General features: G+C 38.0%; 1 protein-coding gene across 2 annotated transcripts in view; it reads left to right on the top strand.

Annotated features, from left to right (window-relative positions):
• Window positions 1-18875, top strand: part of mgat4b (alpha-1,3-mannosyl-glycoprotein 4-beta-N-acetylglucosaminyltransferase B) — a 112392-nt gene that overhangs the window by 52847 nt on the left and 40670 nt on the right. For both annotated transcript variants that reach the window (XM_015349891.2, XM_006631896.3), the window contains exons 2-5: window positions 1098-1277; window positions 5266-5406; window positions 7896-8029; window positions 15614-15660. In XM_015349891.2, coding sequence (XP_015205377.1) covers window positions 1098-1277; window positions 5266-5406; window positions 7896-8029; window positions 15614-15660 — 502 coding nt within the window. The remainder of the gene's footprint in view (window positions 1-1097; window positions 1278-5265; window positions 5407-7895; window positions 8030-15613; window positions 15661-18875) is intronic.

The following is an 18875-nucleotide window of genomic DNA, read 5'->3' as shown; positions in this document are numbered from 1 at the left end:
AGTGAAGCTCTGAACATTGCTGAACATTTAAAAAATGAATTGTATATTATCATGTTTTAAATGTTTTTTTGTTAATGCACACGTCAATGTAAAACATGATAATATACAATTCATTTTTTAAATGTTCAGCAATAGAGACTTTAATGATTGTGCATAGGGCTGTGAACAGAACGGTCTCATTGAAGTGAGAATAATTGACTTTACAATTACCTGATTCACTTAACAGTGGTGAGTGATTACTAGTGAAATGAATTACTTTTAAAAAATCTGTTAAATGTGTGTGAACATAACTTCGGTATGCAACATTTAATATTGAAGGTGATTCAGTTTTTGAAACAAATCTCTCCTTTCATTGACGGGGCAAGTTGTGTTCTCCTTCATAGATGGGGGAAGCAGGGTGATGGGCATAAATACATTAGACTGCATTGGAACCTGGTCAGACTGCTTTTAGTTGGTCTTTTTCACTCTATCTGAAACCCAGTATGAAGGAGGACAGCTGTAGGTAATAAATCTCCTGGGGAGGATTTCATTTGCTGTGTGCTTGTTAGAGTTAGTGTGGGGAGATTTTGCTGGGATTAGTCATGGGATTTGGGGTCAAATTGCATTACAGAATCAGAACCGTCTTAGGATGTTGGTGGGATTCAGCCTCATTTTCCCCCAGAAAGCTGGCTGAGCCGATGTCTCTTCCCTACATGCTAATTCCCGATCGTGCGAATGGGTGCATCTGTCTGAGCCTGTACAGTGGATAATCTCATGCACACAAATCCCATGCAATTTTACTAGAGAGCGAGAGAGAAAAGAGAAAGAAAAAGCCCGTGGTATATCTCTGGTGGGTATTGACAGTGAATCCTGGCCTTGGCAATAGATTTGAAGGCATAAATGTCCTTCTCCTAGTGTAGGTGTTTTGATGCTTTTACTGTGTGCAACATTTTGTTGTGCTTCCCCACTAGCATCTGTGAAGCTTTTCTAAAGTTTTGTAATTTCCATAAATTACTGGCCTCAAAGTAAATTCATGTCAGTCAAGGTGCGTTACACATGAGGTGCAGCATGTTCTGTTGTGTATTCATCAGCTCTAACGCCCCTGTCTCTTTGTGCAGGTGATGTGGTGGACGTCTACCAGCGGGAGTTCTTGGCACTGAGGGACCGGCTTCACTCGGCTGAACAGGAGAACCTGAAGCGATCGAAGGAGCTTAACCTGGTGCTAGACGAGATCAAGAGAGCCATTGCTGAGAAACAGGCACTAAGGGACATTAATCGCACCTGGAGCAGCTTGTCAGGTACATTTCCGTCGGCAAGGACCTACTATTAGGGTGTGTCTGTAGAGAGGTACTTCTACTGCCTAGGCGTGAGTATGAGATTCCTTCTTCCTGCATACACTTCAGCAGCATTGAGCATGTTGCTTGACAAAGGGCATAATGTATCCTTTTACTCTACTCCAACTCACCCCAGTTCTACAGGATGGCAGTCTCCCAGGTCAGTCCATCTCCTTGATTGGTTGGTCAATCAGTTTATCTGGAAGGAGCAGGTAATGTCTAAAAATGAGGTTTTTATTGTTTAGGAGAGCAGTTTCCCTAGGAATTTACACACAAGTACATGTGTTTGCAACCATTAAATCCCATGAACAGTATGGATTTCTTGTATTTAAAATGATATTGGTTGCTGTGTCTGTTTTCCTTTGTCCTGGTCCCAGTCTCAGAATGCCAAAATTAGATTCATTAGGCTTCCTGGCAGTGGCTGGAAGCCTCCTTGAAATCATAAAGAGTATTTATTTTTCTTCCTACTCTTGAAACAGCTGGTGTTTGGAATCCTGCAATGCTAGGAAACTCATACTGGACAGGTATGCTAGGGAAAAAAACTAACCACCAAATCTTGCATCATCAAAAATCATAGCCTGGAGCATATATTCAAGATATGTTTTAAAATCTTATTGTGAACCTCTGGAGAGATTCATTGTAATTTAGGAGACGTTGTTAACAAAACATTGCAAAATGAACAGAAGTTGTTGTGTTCATTTTTAACAACCTTAATAAATCATAAACCATTTTTAGAAATATTACCTATCACTCAAGTTAGTCCTGCACAGCTGGACCTCTTAAGTCCAGCTTTATGAGAATAAATCTAGTCTCAATACAATTCCAATAAGGCAAAATAGGGTTATTGCTTAAACTAAAACAACTGCCTGACTGTCAGTTCACGCCTTAGGCAAAATTCCAAATCTGGTAGCTATCGTTAAAGTGCCTGTTACGACCACAGGTGTCTAGCGGTAAAGGGGTGTAACATTTAGGATGGGCTTGGATGCAGGTGGGTTTCTGGTGAGGGACTAAGGAAGCGTGACAACAAAAGTTAGTGCAAAAGTGATTTATTTTTAAAAAGTGAATAAGTGAGTGGTACATATACAGGACACAATAGCACACAGGAAAAAGGAACTTGAGTGGTGCCAAAGGAAAGAAAATAACAAAACCAAAAGGATCTAGCAAATAGAGTGAGGTCTAACCGAACTAGCCCAAACAAACAAAGATCAAAAGGGTCTTCGGCACCTTCATGCACCCTAACTTCTCTACACTGAACTCACCAGAACCACAATACACAAGTGGCACACGCCCCTAACCTAGTGCGTCTAGACAGAAAACAAACCTACGTGTGCACAATGTAACCCAACGACCTTACCTATACCTTTTCCCTCGGTGTACAGCAAGTTCACAGTTAACAATAACGCGACACAAGTGACCCAATCGCACGATTGTGGGAAAACAGGTAATACCGAAGAAAATACCCAAGCAAGGAATAGGGTAACAAAATGAGCACAAGCAAGGTAAAAAGAAAAGTAACAAGTGCGGTCAAGGTAAAAACAAAACACAGGTAATCAAAACCAAAAAACGAAGTCGAAGCTAACAATGAACAAACATCACTTTTGCACAAACTTTTGTTGTCATGCTTCCTAAGTCCCTAACCAGAAACCTACCTGCATCCAAACCCATCCCGGACGAGCCCCCAATAATGTTACGACCCCAGGTGTCTAGGGGTAAAGGGGTGTAATATTTAGGATGGGTTTGGATGCGAACAAATGCGAACATGAGCCGAAGCTAATCGAAGTTGAGCCGAAAGCTAATGGAGTCGAAACTTCTTCAGGTATTTGAACTTGAGGTCTGGTTGCTGATTGGCCGGGAGTTGATTGATGATGTCACAGGTGTAGTGATGGACCAATGGGGGGAGGTGTACCTGAATACAGGACGTGGAAAAAACAAAAACACGGACACGGACGGGGACGTAACACCCCCACGCATATTAACAAACATCTAATGTTTGTAAACAAAAGAAAAACAGAACAAAACACACGAGCGACATGATCCACCCAGAGAGAAATTCAGATATTGAGGGATACTTGGACAACCCATTCATTCATTGTTGCAGAAAAACTGCCTTTTTCAGAAGAAACCTCTTGTGAATCTAGTATTTTAGTTCAAGGAATTGAGATGGGAATTGTAAAGGTACCCTTACGTCGAATACATTTGGTGTGTGACTTAATTAAAGTGTGGGTTACAGTTGGGGTACGCCTATTAATTACCTATTAATGGTGTAAGTTTCATCCCAGGGAATGACACACAGGAAAAATGCTGGATCATTATCCCAATATGACTAAATGGGCTCAGTGGCGCAGTGGTTAGCATTGCAGGGGTCCTGGGTTCAATTCCTGCAGCACTATTTGTGTGAAGTTTGTATGTTCTTTCCGTATTTGCATGAGTTTTCTTCCACAGTGCAAAGACATACAGGTAGGTCAATTGGCTTCTGGGAAACTTGGCCCTAAGTGTGAGTAAGCGCCTGTCCTGTTTTTGTGTCTATGTGTGCCCTGTGATGGATTGAACTTCTCTCCTTGCGCCTGCTGCCTGCTGGGATTGGCTCAGGCTCCCTGAATTGGATTAAGCAATTAGAAAATGGATGGGTAAATGTCAAAATGGGGTGCTTGCTAAAACCAATATTTTTTCTCTAACTTAAAACTAAAGCTGTCATTGGAACTGCTCCATTGATTGGCACTTGGCAGGTTTCATCTAACTAAAACCTATTCCAGACCCTTAACTCGTGAGTCGTACAAACGTCTTTTAAGCTTTCAAGCTTCTTCGGCTGCTTATTAGAGTCAGTGCCTTGTACCACTAACTGCATGTCTTCTAAAAATGCTTGTAATGTTAGATCCAGCCTTGTTAGGTAACATGCTACTTTCCCTTTAATTTGCTTGCAGTTATCTTTCACTGTTGAAGTGGGCTTCCAAGGGACTTACTTGGAAGTCAGCACATTGATTATGTTGCAACACCACAGACATCTACTGGAAAGGAAATAACCATTTCCACCAAAGTGTAGGAAATTCTACAATTTTTCTAACAATTTTAACATAATTGAAACTAATTAATGGGTTACCCTGCCTGCTATTATCCTTTTTGACTGTACAATTACTGTTCACTGTGGGATATGGCGTGCTGCATTGCAGGTTCCAATAAAGAAAGAAAAAAAAGCCTCAAGGAACAGAGCACTCTCATATTCTTTTAATCGGGAAATTATTTTTAATGTGCATCCCTGCATGATGCAGTCATTAACGCATGTTAACTCCCTCCCCCCCAAGGGCTTCTGTGTAAATGAAGGACCGCAGTGAACTGGGGTGGGTCCTAGAGTGACATTTTAATTGATCTGTGCAAACAAGCCTCTGCCCACAGTAGTCCTGTCATGGATTGTCTTAAGCCAGAGTACTGTATGTTCTTGCCAGGATTCTCACGTAACTGAAAGGACAAGGCTTCTGCTGTGACCTGACCTGCTCTTCCTGACTTTTCACTTCTGTACCATCTAAATTTTTCCATAAAAAATGGATTATACTTACATATATCACATATACAGAATGTGTGTTTATTCTTAGCCACATGTTGGAATATGTACAGTACGTGTATATAGATACTGTGACACATAATGTGTTGAGGAGTTAAGTATTTTGTAACTGGGTTATTCTGGTGGTTTTAGCCAAAACTAAAACAAATACATTTAATGAATAAGTACCATAAAGTCTGCAGAATGTTGTAGTTGGCTATGCAGTGGTTTGCCGCTTGAAAAACAATTGAGGACAGATTGTATAGGAGTCTTTTGTGTGCTTTAAAATTAATTGCAGAATTATGCTCCTCTGGCTGGAAAGTGTATAAGCATCTTTGGCACTTCTATTTTCAGGGTTTTTTTTTTTAACACGCCGACATGCTCAAGAAGCTTTGTGATCGCTTTCGTTTTTTCCAGACGAAACCAAACTGAAGCTGTGGAATGTCACCAGTAAGAATGTGCTGCAGCTGCCCAGCATCTTCCACCACCTCCCACACCTGCTGGCCAAAGAGAACAGCCTGCAGCCTGCCGTGCACGTGGGTCAGGGGAGGACCGGGGGTGAGTCCGCCTCAGCCGGATCTGTGGGGCTACTGCCACTGGGTGGACAATACAGGACGCATGTAGTACTATAGGTTTCCAAAGCTGCCCTGACAACCACGAGTAGTTGAACTAACATGCATGAACAGAAGTAGTAGTGCTAGTAAAAGTCGTAGTTGTCTTACTTAAACAAATGTCACTCGCTTTGTTTTCCTGTGACAACCAAATATTGTGGCTGAAACGTCTTGGAGACTGGGACTTCTGGAATTTTTTATCCTGTTTTCTAAAGGAAGCTTGGAGCCTTGTAAAACCGAATCTCGTGCTTTTGTCAGACTTATTTTAAAATATGTGATTCTAAGTTTAAAAGGGAGGAATTAACACATCAATGCTATGCCAGTTTTAGTGAACCAACTTCTTACCTCCTACTTATGGAAGTGCATAGGTATCGTAGGATGAACATTATGAATTAAGAAAGAAAGTGACTATACAATACAGTGAATCTCTGAACAAAAAAAATATAAATAAAAAATCTGTGCAATTTTAACAGAATAAGGCCTTTGGCATAACAGAAATGTTTGCCCTGGATTTGATTACATGTATTGCCTTAGGGCAAGTGGGTAGTTATTAAGACTAGTTAGTTAGGCTTTAGACATCATACTGACCTTTGTGGGTCCACATCCCAGCTATATGTGAGAATCATATTATCTCATTACTATGGAAACCAGGATAAAATCTGGGATAGTATGTCTTTCAGCTTGAGTATGGGCTACTATTGTACAATATTAAGTGTTGGTCTTGAAGAAGTGGTCTACGCTTAATTAAGGCTTCTCTTTCTTGGAACTGGTTAAAAAAAATATTTAAAGTATTTCCATCTAATATTCTAGGCTTTAGCCCATTAACATGTTTTGCTTTCTAGACAAAGTATTTCTAAGATTTATATCATTGTATACCTTTTCATCTTTTTATTGTTATTGTTATTTAACTTGAAACGAAATGTTGGATCTGCTGTTCAGTTTTTCAAGACTCTTTAAAGTACCTTTTTCAAAGGTACCCTAAGTCTCCTTAAACTCCACTGATCCAAGACTCTCTTGTAAATAAAGCAGTTTTTCAAGAATAAAGACTATCCCCTTTTGCATTACTACAGGGATGTATCTTTTTGTACATTGAAATTCTATCTGTTTTTACTTACTGTTTAATCCAATTTATCCAGATTCGCTAAATGGGCAGAATTGGCCTCCTCTCGTTTATAACCTTTCTTATTTTATGTACTATGTACTCCACCTTACAAAACCTAGTGTGGACTTAATGAGACAGTTTCGTAGTTAAAAAGGCTACAGGAAAATTAATATCAAATGAAATACAGAAGAACAGAGAGAGATAAAGGAAACACCAGGTTGAAAAAGATATCTTCTATTTCTTCTGTCTGTTTTGTTCTCATATTTTGGGGATTCTTTATGGCTGCTGTTTCCATGATTACAAACAATTCCCACTGTTTGCCACAATGTATTTTTCCCTGATTCAAGTGCAGTGTCTTCATTTAAAATTAACATGTCTCTTGGGTTCTGCCATTTAAAAGAAGCAACTGCCTGGGGAACCTTAAATGTTATAGAGCATTATCATGCAACTGATATCTCAGTGGGGTAGTTATTTTATAACTGGTTTTACTTGGGAATTGAGCCTCACTAAATTGATTTCCTCAATGGCGTAGTTTGTTACAGCATGCACAGAACATTAGTACTATATTTGTCTCCAAGTTAATTGTTTTTCTTCTGTTAGTTGATGTTAACAGGTGTGATTGTAGACTGTCATTTAATTTTCATCTCTGCATCTTAAATTTAGGCCTGAATTATCTCATTACTTGTGGAATTTGAATAACAGAAATAACTTATTAAATTGTAAGGTATATTATTGTGATGATATACAGCTCTCTGTCACTTTTAAAAGAGATCCATCATTTTATTGTTGGCTGTTTCAGATTCGCTTTGGACGGAAAACATCTAACAATGATAATATATGTCTGTTGCTTATTCTAAATAAACATTGTATTCCCAGTCCTCAAAAAATGCTAATATATTATGAATATTACAGTATCTACAATTGTGTATTGTTCTTGACAATGTGTAGACAAGAACAAATGGTTCAGCATTTGTTCAGCATAGTTAGTTTGGCAAGCATTAAACCATTGTCACTTTCATGAATAGTATTTTTTATAACTCCTGGCTAGGTTAAGGCCATTTTTGTAATTAATGCCAGACTTCACTGGTGTTTTCTAAGTTTTATTAGCTCAGTAGCTGCATTTTTGTTTCACACTTAAAAACTCACATTCTGATATTTAATTAAGAGCCACAGGTATCTTCTTTAAACTAAACTCTTTAAAGTTTCAGAAAAAAATATTTTACGCATTCAAGCAAGACTGACTTTACTCAATAGCAGCAAGCAACCATAACTGTTAAAGCATAATGCCGTGTGTTCTTCTCACAAGCCGTGCCACACTGTGCTTGTGTTGACAGTCTCGATAGTCATGGGGATTCCCAGTGTGAAGAGGGAAGTGCACTCTTACCTCACAGACACCCTCAACTCTCTGATGTCTGAGCTGAGCTCTGCCGAGAGAGAGGACTGCGTGATCGTGGTGTTCATCGCTGAGGTAAGCCAGGTGAAGCCATACAGTGAATGCTGGGATCGTTCCACACTCTTTGATGGTAGTTGAAAATGCAACAAAAAAAATATTCCCCCAATGGCATTACAACCCCTGACAAGACCCCACTTAAACTGACTGAACAGGGGTCTGAGGGTTTTCTTTTAAGGAATTCTGTCTGTAGGTGTAATAAGAGGAATATTTCCTTTTGGCCTTTAGGATAAAAAAAAATGGGTTTATGTGTAAAATGGTAAATATCCTGATAGAAAATAACATAGAAAAACATAAATACATAAACATAATGAGACATATTATAATGGGAGCTGCTGAAAATAATAAAAAGAAGCACAGGATTTTTGTGGGTCGAATTATAATAACCAGATACATGAAGAAGGCTTTATAGCAAAAACATTGTTTTTTTTCTATTTTCAGCATAGAATTAACCTCTACAAGTTCCTTAATTAGACATTGTTTCACGTCATATGTACTAAGAAAGTATTTTTATTTGTTATTGTTGTTGTTGCTGTCACGTTTTTGCAATCATACTTTTTTTCTTCTGTGGCAGTGTAAGCTGTTTTTATGCACAGCTCAAGTTAATTATTCTGAATATAAAGATCTGTCTTCAGATCTTTTTCACGCTTGACAGTGAAGGTTTATAGATTCGCTGAACCCTTGAGTCTCAATAATAGATATTTCAGTTTTAGAAAAGGTCAGCTCTCTTAGAAAGGGTTCACCATAATGACAGTTCCTCAGAGCCCAGCCGCAAGAATCAACATTAAGAAATCATTAGACCGCTTTCGTGATGCCTGGATAATTGACTGATTGGTACAGAAATGTCTACGTTTTTTCCTGTTCACCAATTAATTAGTGTGAAATAGGATAGTCTCACAAAATTTACTGACAATGCTTAAATCACTATTCTACTAAATATGGTCCTTGCCTCTTAAATCAGACTATAAAGAGTTGATAGCAGGAGTCTCTCAGTAACAGGGATATACAAGATAAAAGTCTTTAGGTTGGCAGATTGCTAAATAATAGCTTGTCTTATGGCCAACAAGTAACTAAGTACGATACATGCACTTTAATGGTGGATGAAGTTAGTCCCTTTCTTGTAAAGAACTCTGGGATCTTTTAGGATGAAGAGCTACTTAAATCCAATTACTTTCAAATCTTGAAATTCACTTTTGTATCTGCCTCTTCATTGTGTTTAATTTATTGTACTAAATAATTTATTGTACAGTAGATGTACTACAGTACATCTATTGCTTGATTGTTTTGGTGTAAAGCACCTTCAGAGGTTGTGTCATTAAACATATATATATATAATAAATATTATTACTACTAGTAGTAGTATTAGTATTATTAGGACTTTTACCAAACTGAACAATCCTAGTTTATGATGTTGTGATGCCTTTTGATTTATATCCATTTTTTTTCTTTTTAGCCCTTTTTTGTTACACACATTATCAGAGATTTGTGTCTATTACGTTCTAAACTAACCTGAATTATCTTTCATGTATATGAATTAAATCATTTTGTTTACGGTGATATGTACAGTTCTTTTTATTTACATTTTGATTTCGTAATGTTCCCTGAATTGCTCTAACTGTACAAGTGACAATACAGACTTGCTGCTCACTTTCCTTAAACTAGAAACAGATAAAAAAAAGGATAAGGAAGAAATTCATATTAAAAAAGCCATTCAATCCAGAGTGAGGCTAAGCAGTCTTTCCCTAAAGAAGAAAAAAAATGTGGAAACATTGTTTTATTTTGGAGAGGCAAATGAGAATTTAGAAGTTTACAGCTTGGTGTCTGAGCAAATCAGAGAGATAAGATGATAGCTCTCACAAGATGTGGAATATTTGTCTTTATTCCAATAAAAGGTAAATAACAGCAGCATTAACTGTCTGAAGTAAAGCTTTTTTGGTGGAGTTATGTATAATTTGTGGTAAAAAATGACCTAATTGGTGTCTTTATGTCAGATAAAATTCAAGAGGCTATTCTGCCAGGTGAATTATTCTTTGCCATGACTTGAAATGTCTTCTTTAGCTCAGACAGGGATATGGGTGCCAGAGGTATGGCCACCCTCTGCAGGAGAAAGACAAGGTGAAGAGATTGGAGAAGTCTCATAAATTTTCCTGATCATGTTGAGTGTGTGCTGTAAAATTAAGAACACAGAAGGTGAACTATGGAGTTCACCAACAGAGGATAAGATAATAACGCCCTCTGTGCCGATTTAATAACAAGAATATCTTCGAAGTGTTTATTGCTGCAGAGTCTCAGATTAATAAATGGCTGTGTCAACTGCCGATAAAGTAATATTTTTTCCCCAAGATGTACATACAAGAAATTCAGCACAATGTCTTGGCAGTAAATTAAATTATTTTCTAAAAGAGCCATCATGGATTCCAGTTGAGTAATTCTGCTGAGATTTTTGCTGTTGTGAAGCAAACACAGTAGAATTATCTTGAACAAAGCGTTTGACAGGTCTGCATGCTGCCGTGTTCTGTCACCATTGCTGCATCCTGAGTTTAATTTGGACTGGTGCACCTTGTGTGAGGAGTCGGCTTGTTCTCTTTTAGTTCACATGGATTTTTTTGCGGTCCTCTGATATCCATCTTCCAAACACATGCTGGTTAGGTTAATTGGTGTCACTAATTTGTTCCTGTGTGCTTATATGTGAGGCTGGTGTCCTATCTAGTGTGTAGGCCCACATTGCAGCCTGTGCTTCTGGGATAGGTTCCTGGGTTGCTGTGATCCTTATCGGTAATAAACCCCTGTCTGATAAGGTATGGATGGAAGCCTTTCAAAGATCCAGTTTAGTTTGAAATAGTTCCCAAAAATCTAATTTTGTGTTTAGTATTGTATTAAAACACCACCCAGGGGCAGATTGATCAGTTAGTATAGATCTGCGGTAAATGGCATAGTGATCAAATAGCAGCAGAGGTAGTGCCTCAGAATTCAGAGTTGTGTGAAAACGGAGAAAACGGAGCATGAGAGGTATATATAGTGAGTTCTGGAGTATGATTTATGTCTAGCTGAAAAAACAAGTTAATTCTTTGGCTGAGCAGTTAAACGCATGGGATTTGTGTCTTTCGACTTCTGTCAAGTAGTATGATTCATGACAGCGTTCATATCTGCACACAGAACAATCTTGAGCTCAGCCGGTCCTAGCAGGGATTTGGTCTAGAGGTTAAATAAATCTGTTTTCTGTGTTACAGGGGTTAAAACCACACCAAAATAAATGTTTATAGTTGAAATACTATTTTTCTTACAGGCCATACTCGCCCCCTCTCTACCAGATTAAATACATACTTTCTAATGAGACTCCTGCGTCATGGTTATATGTCTTTCCATTGTTGCAAAACCAAACAGGTACCACATTTGAAAGAAGAATTGAGCACACAGTTACTCCAGGGCATAACAGAAACATTAGTTACAGGCACCTGTGACCACATTCCATGTCAAAGTGCAGTAAATAACATCTTCAATGAACGCACTATATGTAAATAATGCTAAAAATGAACTAGGTGAGAATAACCGAGATTATGAGGATTATTATTTCACCCAGAGCCATCCCAAAGCACTTAACATGTATAGGGGGACCCACTTTACTGAGCAAAATGTACCAGTCTAGGTGACATGGAGCTGCCATTATGTGACACCAGCCACACTAAACACCAGATTGGGCAGGAAGTATGAAACTGTTTTAACTTTAGGAAGCCCGGATTGTGGAAGGGTCAGGGTGGAACGAAGCCAGGGAACTAGGATTAACATTCCCTGATCTTATTTACATGATAATGTGGTATTTAGAAACAATATGCTTAACTCTGCTGTGTAATGAGGAGCCACTGCCCTCCACCCATCCCAACAATAAGAGCAAAAGAAGCCTCTTCCCCACAAATATGCACAAAGGAAGAGAGGGTAACCCCAACTGGGAAACCCTACCTCCTAATCTTCTCTTCTTAGTGAATCTATGATTCCTGTTCCATCAAGGAATCTGAACTCTAACACCAATGCCACCCTCTTACATTAATCAATAACATGATGCACAAAAATACTCTTCCCTGAGAAATAAATAATAATGAAAATGCAAGAATCACACTCTTCCAAACTACAGGAAAATTCTGAAAGCATAAAACTTAATGAAGAACATGCCTTGTAACATAAAATACAGATCTGAACAGTATCAGAATAAGTGGAAGGGGGTTAAGTGTCACCATGGGAGAAATAACAAAACTGTAGTCACTAAGGTCTCACTTCCCAATGACCTTCCCCAGAGTGCAAGAAAACAACTCACTTGACATGCCTTCATGCAAGCACATGTCAGTCTCAACAAGGGAGTGCTGCACACAAGAAAAAGGGTAGAAACCTCTGATCTTATCCTGATGCACAGGCATAACGGAGGAATGCTGCACAGAACAGTTTTCTTGAGGAAAAAAGGGTATTTTGTCCATTCCAGTTCATTTGGCAAAGTGAATCCTTCAGATCTTACAAATTTACAAATTTCCTCCACAGAAGTAGACAGATGCTGTCCATCAGCACGGTGCGCTTTGAGCACCTTTGAGTATAACAGGAAAGGGGTCGAATCCACTGTGTTCTTTCACAGGCAGTTGTCTATCAGTGTACCAGAGAGGTTTGAAAATACAGCCAGGATTTGTTCAGAAGAGCTATCTCCATCGGTGTCCCCTCCGTGCCTCTGTCCCACTGTGCAATATTTGGAAGCCATACAGGGATTCCTATTTTTAAGAATTTGACTGTATCATCATACTCAGTTCCCTCTGGCAAACCGCTATACAAAAGAAATTGTGGCAGGAGCAGACCTCAGGCCTGATAACTTGTGCTCCAGCGTTGTTCTCTGAGTTTTCATTAGGCCTACCCTTTTCTGTTCCCTTCATTTGCCTAAGACAAGTCCAGTTGCAGAATAGTTGACTTCTGAACGTTTAAAGCACTTTTGGTCACATTAAGCTCTGAACTTGCCGCTGCTGTCTCAGATTTGTCTAGCAGCCCTGCTGCTCCTTTTACTACGCTAGTTAAAAAACTGGTTAAAAAAATATAAAAAGGCTAGAGCTGGAGCTCTAACTTCTGGTTGGCATTCAAAATAATCTCCCACTTTTCCTTTGATTTTAGTGTAAGGAATATATGTTAAATGTGAATAAAATAAGCCCATCCTCAGTTAACGTGCATTGCTCCTGACATAAACTAAAAAGCCGTATATTTACTTGTCATGTAACCATTTCAGATATTGTGAGCTGGTTCTCATTCCTTCTTTCCTCTATTGTTACACAGTATCTACAATTGGAAATAAAAATAACCCATCTCCTGACCTGACTGCCAGATACCTACCAACACAAAAGAAGCCTCCGCGTCATAATTTTAGATTTCTCCAACTGAAACTGCCGCCAATGCTTGTCCTGAAACATAGGAAGCTATATTCTAACCGGGGGTCATGACTGACTAACATTTTGAATGTTGCTTTAATTAGGGACTCAGCTGGCATAGTAGCCTCACATTGCTGCTAATTGAATATTGTCCAATTTCATCACAGCTAAAATTTCATAATTTATATAATGATACAGCAGTATCCAGCACTACTGTAGATGAGTTACAGAGTTGAAGCGCCAGTGGTGAAGGAGTATTGATTGACTGTCTGCCAGTTAGCTGGATTCCGGTAATACAGGCAAGGCTGAGAGCACTGCTCTGCTGAGCTGAAGAGAGTGCTTCTTGCCTCTTATATTGTGAGAAGCTCATTAGATGGATTGAGGCTTGGTTTCCAAGCAGGAGGAGGGCAAGCAAGGCACAAAAAGGCTTGCTCCTTTCTGTACTTACTGTTAAATGTTTGGGATGTAAAGCAGGTAAGTATCAGAATGTAATGTGCTGGAAAGTCTCCTCTTGTTTGCAAATTCTCTAAAGGTTTTTATAATGGAAAAGAAGATGGATAATTTCCCTTTTAAAGGCTTTGTAAATCTTTCTTTTTTTACCTGTGACCTTATATGTAAGTTGGTTTGGTATGTTTGCTCTGTCACAGATGTCAAGTTGAAGTACCATCTTACAGGTTTTTTCCCCCTATAAGAATTCCTTTTCTAAAACAAAATAAGTTTCATGTCTATCAAAGAAATTCCAGAAGGGATTAATTTAAAAGAGCTGTTTTTGCTATACTTTTTATTAAAAAAAAATAAACAGAATGCTGCTGGTTCAAATTTTTGATCCTCTTTTTAAAAACAAACCCATAAGACACAGCATTTATTGGTGACAGGCTGTTAAATCCAGATGGATTCTTCAAAAGCAAATCATTAAAAGATGTTTTTCACATCTTTGTTGAAGTCATCTGAATCAGGCAAGATGTTTTCAGCTAAAATAGACATTTATTTCTTGATGTACTGGCTCATGAGACAGATGTAAGAAGACAGCTAATGTACATTTTGCTAGCGGTCAGACTGTTAATTGCTGGAAATGCTTTGTGAAACTGATCCCAGGTGCTTCCTGTGAAGGTTTCCAGTTTGTCCTGTTTTATTTCCCCATATTGTTTTCTTTAACCCAGCACATGAGCACTTTATCGGCTTACCTGCTATGAATGTATCATAGTTATCCAAGTGAGCACGAATAGGAAAGAATCTGGCTGTCATTCTCCAGTACTTGCGAATTGTAGTTCCTCTCAAATTTACCATATTACATTTCCTGTTGAAACATATTGTAGCACAGTGCTGCACTTCAGAACACAAATTACTGATTTCAGGCTGGAATGCTATTCTTCGATTCTTGTGGAGACACTTCACTATTGCAAGATAAGATTTCTTTTCCAGCAGTTACAGGTTATACTCCCTAGAGAGTCTTTTTTTCAAGCTACCCTTTTTTCAAGAAATTCTCAAATTCCGATCTACCAAAAGGAACAAATACCCAGTTACAGTATACACATCATAGAAGGAGTTGTTTATTAGCAAGATAGAAGTTGAAGTCAAGGTCAGTTGCGAAATTGGCACAGGCCACAGTTTCAGATCTTTGCAGATGTAAAGTATGGTAATGAACATTTCTTTTTTGTTCCATTTTTCTGGAATTCAAATGTTAATGTTTCAAACCTTTAGCGCCCAGTGGTTATGCTGGTATTGCTGTCTTTCTTTTGAAATTTTTATTGTTTTATTTTTTGTCAGGAATTTTTATGTCTTCTTTACAAAATGCAGCACTGTATCGCAACAGTTAAATTACAACATTATTCACTCAATGATCCAATGTTAAGATTTAACATATTTTTAATCATGGAGAATTTTAACCTTCTAAGCTAAAATGACCTTGATATAACATTGATGTATAAATGTAGGGAATGATAAATACATGGGCTGATGTACCTTTTGTGTAGCCTCCGCCTTGAGATTTAACTTAATATAACCCATTATATCCATACTGTATATAGATACTGTATTACTATTGAAAATCTGACATTATTTTGGCTTTATAATGTTCCATGTTGGGGTAGAACATTTGTAGGTCCATGTGTGCTTGCAAAGATGTGTATGCTTTAGTAAGGAATGGTGCAATTCAATCCATTAGAAATGGTCCTCAATGTGCATCTTCTCAATCCTTTGTCTTGCTTTTTAGGCAGATCAACAGTATGCCAACAGCGTGGCTGAAAACCTCAAACGCCTGTGAGTATCTGTGTTTTCTGTTTCCATGGAGATCAAAAGCAGACAACTCCATGTGTTTGGTCTGTGTTCCCTTCACTTTGCACCACAGTGTACTTTTCACCTTGAGAACCCAGTGTAGCATGCCAAAGCTAATTCTTCCATTTAAAAGCAAGGTGAGTAGCAAAAGAAATAATGGGTTTTACAAAGAAATATCATCCAGGTTCTGAAGGCCACATTCTGTATTTCAAAATGTATTTTTCTCCAGATTGTGTTCTCATGTCAAAATAGTTTGGATTTTAAGTCCCTTGTTTACATCCACTTCTTATTCAGTATTAAAAAAGCAAATAATGCAAAGCAAATCTTACAAACAAGCAAGACGGGCAGCATGGGGTCATTTAATAAATGTTCATTAATAGTCGGTCCTGACACCAGCAGGCACACCAGTGAATTATGAAAGTAACAAAACAACCCCACTAGTCAGGAAATATTGAATGAGCTGCCACAGCTATAATTTTCCATGAACAATGTGATGGTTCAGATATCAACAGGAAATAGTCTAAAAGACAATGATTTTTATAAACAAAAGTAATACATAAGAAACAAGACACACAAATTCATGTTAACTAACCACTCTGCACAGTTCTAGAGCCCAACAATTCAGTCTGCCTTGTTTAATTATGCACATTGACAAGTCAGATCTACATATGGAAAAATGACACTTTTCTCACGTAACCTCACACTCTATAAACTACGATGTAAAGGAGATGTAATGTGTTTTGAAATTAAATTTCCACAACTATGACAAATACAACTCCTCTCCTTAAAGATGAATCCTTTCTTTGCCCAATACCTGATAGGCTTTGATTCGTCAATGAGGAATCTAAGTGATGAAGGTTGTTTTTAGTGTTAGAATCCTCTCATTTAAATGGAGGACCAATAATGTTCTTGTCCACTTATGCAGTATATCTTCTCCTTTTTATTCTCTTACTTTTAATTCTCCATTGAATGTCCAGTGTTTGCCATACGAGTGTGACCGAGAAGTTCAAGAAAAGTCCAGTCTCAGAAGAAGTCAAACATTTGGTGTATCTGGTGTAGATTTAGTTTAAAATGTACTGTTAATAGAAACATATTGGAAGGTGTTACTTCGTCTGTCTACCAATTCTGATGATACTTGTGGCTGAGGACCAATATAAATATCACTTCAGGCATCTTCGTATTTTTAATTTTTGCATTTTTCGTGTACTTTGACTTGGTGGGGAGACATCTTTGAAATAGTGTGAGATCGACTAGCCTTTTCCTGTTTAAATAAGTTTTAGGACATTATAGAGAGGAAAAATACAGGACAATTATTTCAACAGCTGTAGCAACACTTGAGGAATTGTATTTTTAGTGACCTTGTGACTTGCTTCGCAAGTGAAGCATCAGATATACTCATTCTTGTGTAGTAAAAATTAAACGTTTTGTTCTGGTTTAATCTCAGGAATTTGAACACAGTTCAGAAATGATCATGAGCTGTGATCAGATGTGACTGAGGTATAAGCTTGGGTAGGTGGTCATGTTTATGGTATATGCCTGTTTGTAAAATTAATCCTGGTTCAGGCCCTTTCCTTCCAGATTTAGAAATAAAAACAATTACTTCCGCCCTCAAGGAAAATCTTGGCTGTGCTGTACCATACCCTGGACAGCATACAACATCTGGTGTTTTAATGTTCACACACAATTACAATATTTAACTACCACTGCTTGATACTGGGAACAAGCTATATTTGTCACAGACAGGGCACTGTTGAAGAACATAAGGAAAGAAAGGAAAAACTTCAATTCATAGAGCTACTTTTTAATTCCAGCAATTACAAGTCAGCACCACTTTGCATTGGAATAAAAAATGGCTCAATTCTGGGATGCGGTCAGTGGCAGTTACAGTTTTCCACCATGTAAAATGATTCTTTTCCATTACAATTGCCAGCCTTTGAAATGGTTCGTTCAGAAATTGTTATTGAAACTACTTGACAGCATGGGTAACAGTGGCTCTAATTGATATGACTGAAAAGTTTTACGGTGAAATGTTTTTTAAAACTAAAATAAACTACCATTTTTTTTTCTGTTTAAAGAGAAGCAGTCTCAGCAGTGTCTGTGGGATCTAATTATATCATACTCTATGTTACCCAGCTGCAGCATTTCCAAACTGTTATTGCTAAAAAACACAAAGCAAAGGAATGTCTGAGTATTTCCTCAGAAAATAATTTAATGATTTAAGGCTTTAAAAATAGCTCTACATTCATTAATTTGTAGTTGATAAAAGGAAAGAAAAGATGATTTGTCCTTAGTGCACAGTAACATTTTTGAAAGAACAAATAATGCCTCATACAATATGCAGAGAGAGAGATTTAATACGTTCATTTATTTAAGGGAATTTGAAAGGTTTCAACCAGAATGATGAGGCCACGTAATGATTAACCAGTTAATTTTATAAATTGATCAGAACTCAGATCTGTTCCACATCTTTACAAATTGGTGGTTTAAAGGTGACATGTAAGATGTGCTTGAGTGTGGATCTTCAGGACTAGGGTCTGTGAACCCTTCTGTAGTACATGGTACCTTCATTGGTTTCTAATAACAAGCTTACAATTTAGCCTTCATGCTCCAATGGTATCCCATAAAGACTCTCCGTGGAACCACCTTACTGCAATCCCGGCTTTTCTGAGTTATTTATTAACTTGAGGACTTTCCCCTCGTCCACCTAGTGTCTTTTAGCTGATGAGCAGATTTCTTTGTACCTGACACAATGACAGGTTCCCCAATCTGTGCTGGCAGAGTGGATGTTCACATTGGATAGCAGCGATCTCTTCTGGACATGAAGGCATGTTTTTTTTTTCCATTATTGGGGAATTGGATGTCCTCTGAGTCTCCATAATTTATCGCCGAATGGGATTGAAGTGCTCAGCTTCCTTTTAAAGGCTGCCTTTTGTTATTTGTTTGAATTGCTGTCAGAATCTGGATGATTTCACACAGAGGTTTCCTATCCTGCACATCTTTTGTGCAGCTAAATGTAAACTACACCAAGACAGCTCCACTGTCAGTGATATTGAATTTGTACTGCAGCAATTCTGGCTTTTTGGAAATTTTGTTTTGCCATTTTGCTGTGAAGATTAAGAAAATCTGTCACTATCACTTTAGTATATAAAATAAGCGAGCATATGAAACTTGCAATCCTAGTTGTTTCTTTTGCATATTTT

This window comes from Lepisosteus oculatus, chromosome 11 (genome assembly GCF_040954835.1).
Source record: "Lepisosteus oculatus isolate fLepOcu1 chromosome 11, fLepOcu1.hap2, whole genome shotgun sequence".
NCBI lineage: Eukaryota > Metazoa > Chordata > Actinopteri > Semionotiformes > Lepisosteidae > Lepisosteus > Lepisosteus oculatus.
The sequence above is the reverse complement of the archived record's forward strand: the minus strand, read 5'-3'. Positions and strand labels throughout refer to the sequence as shown.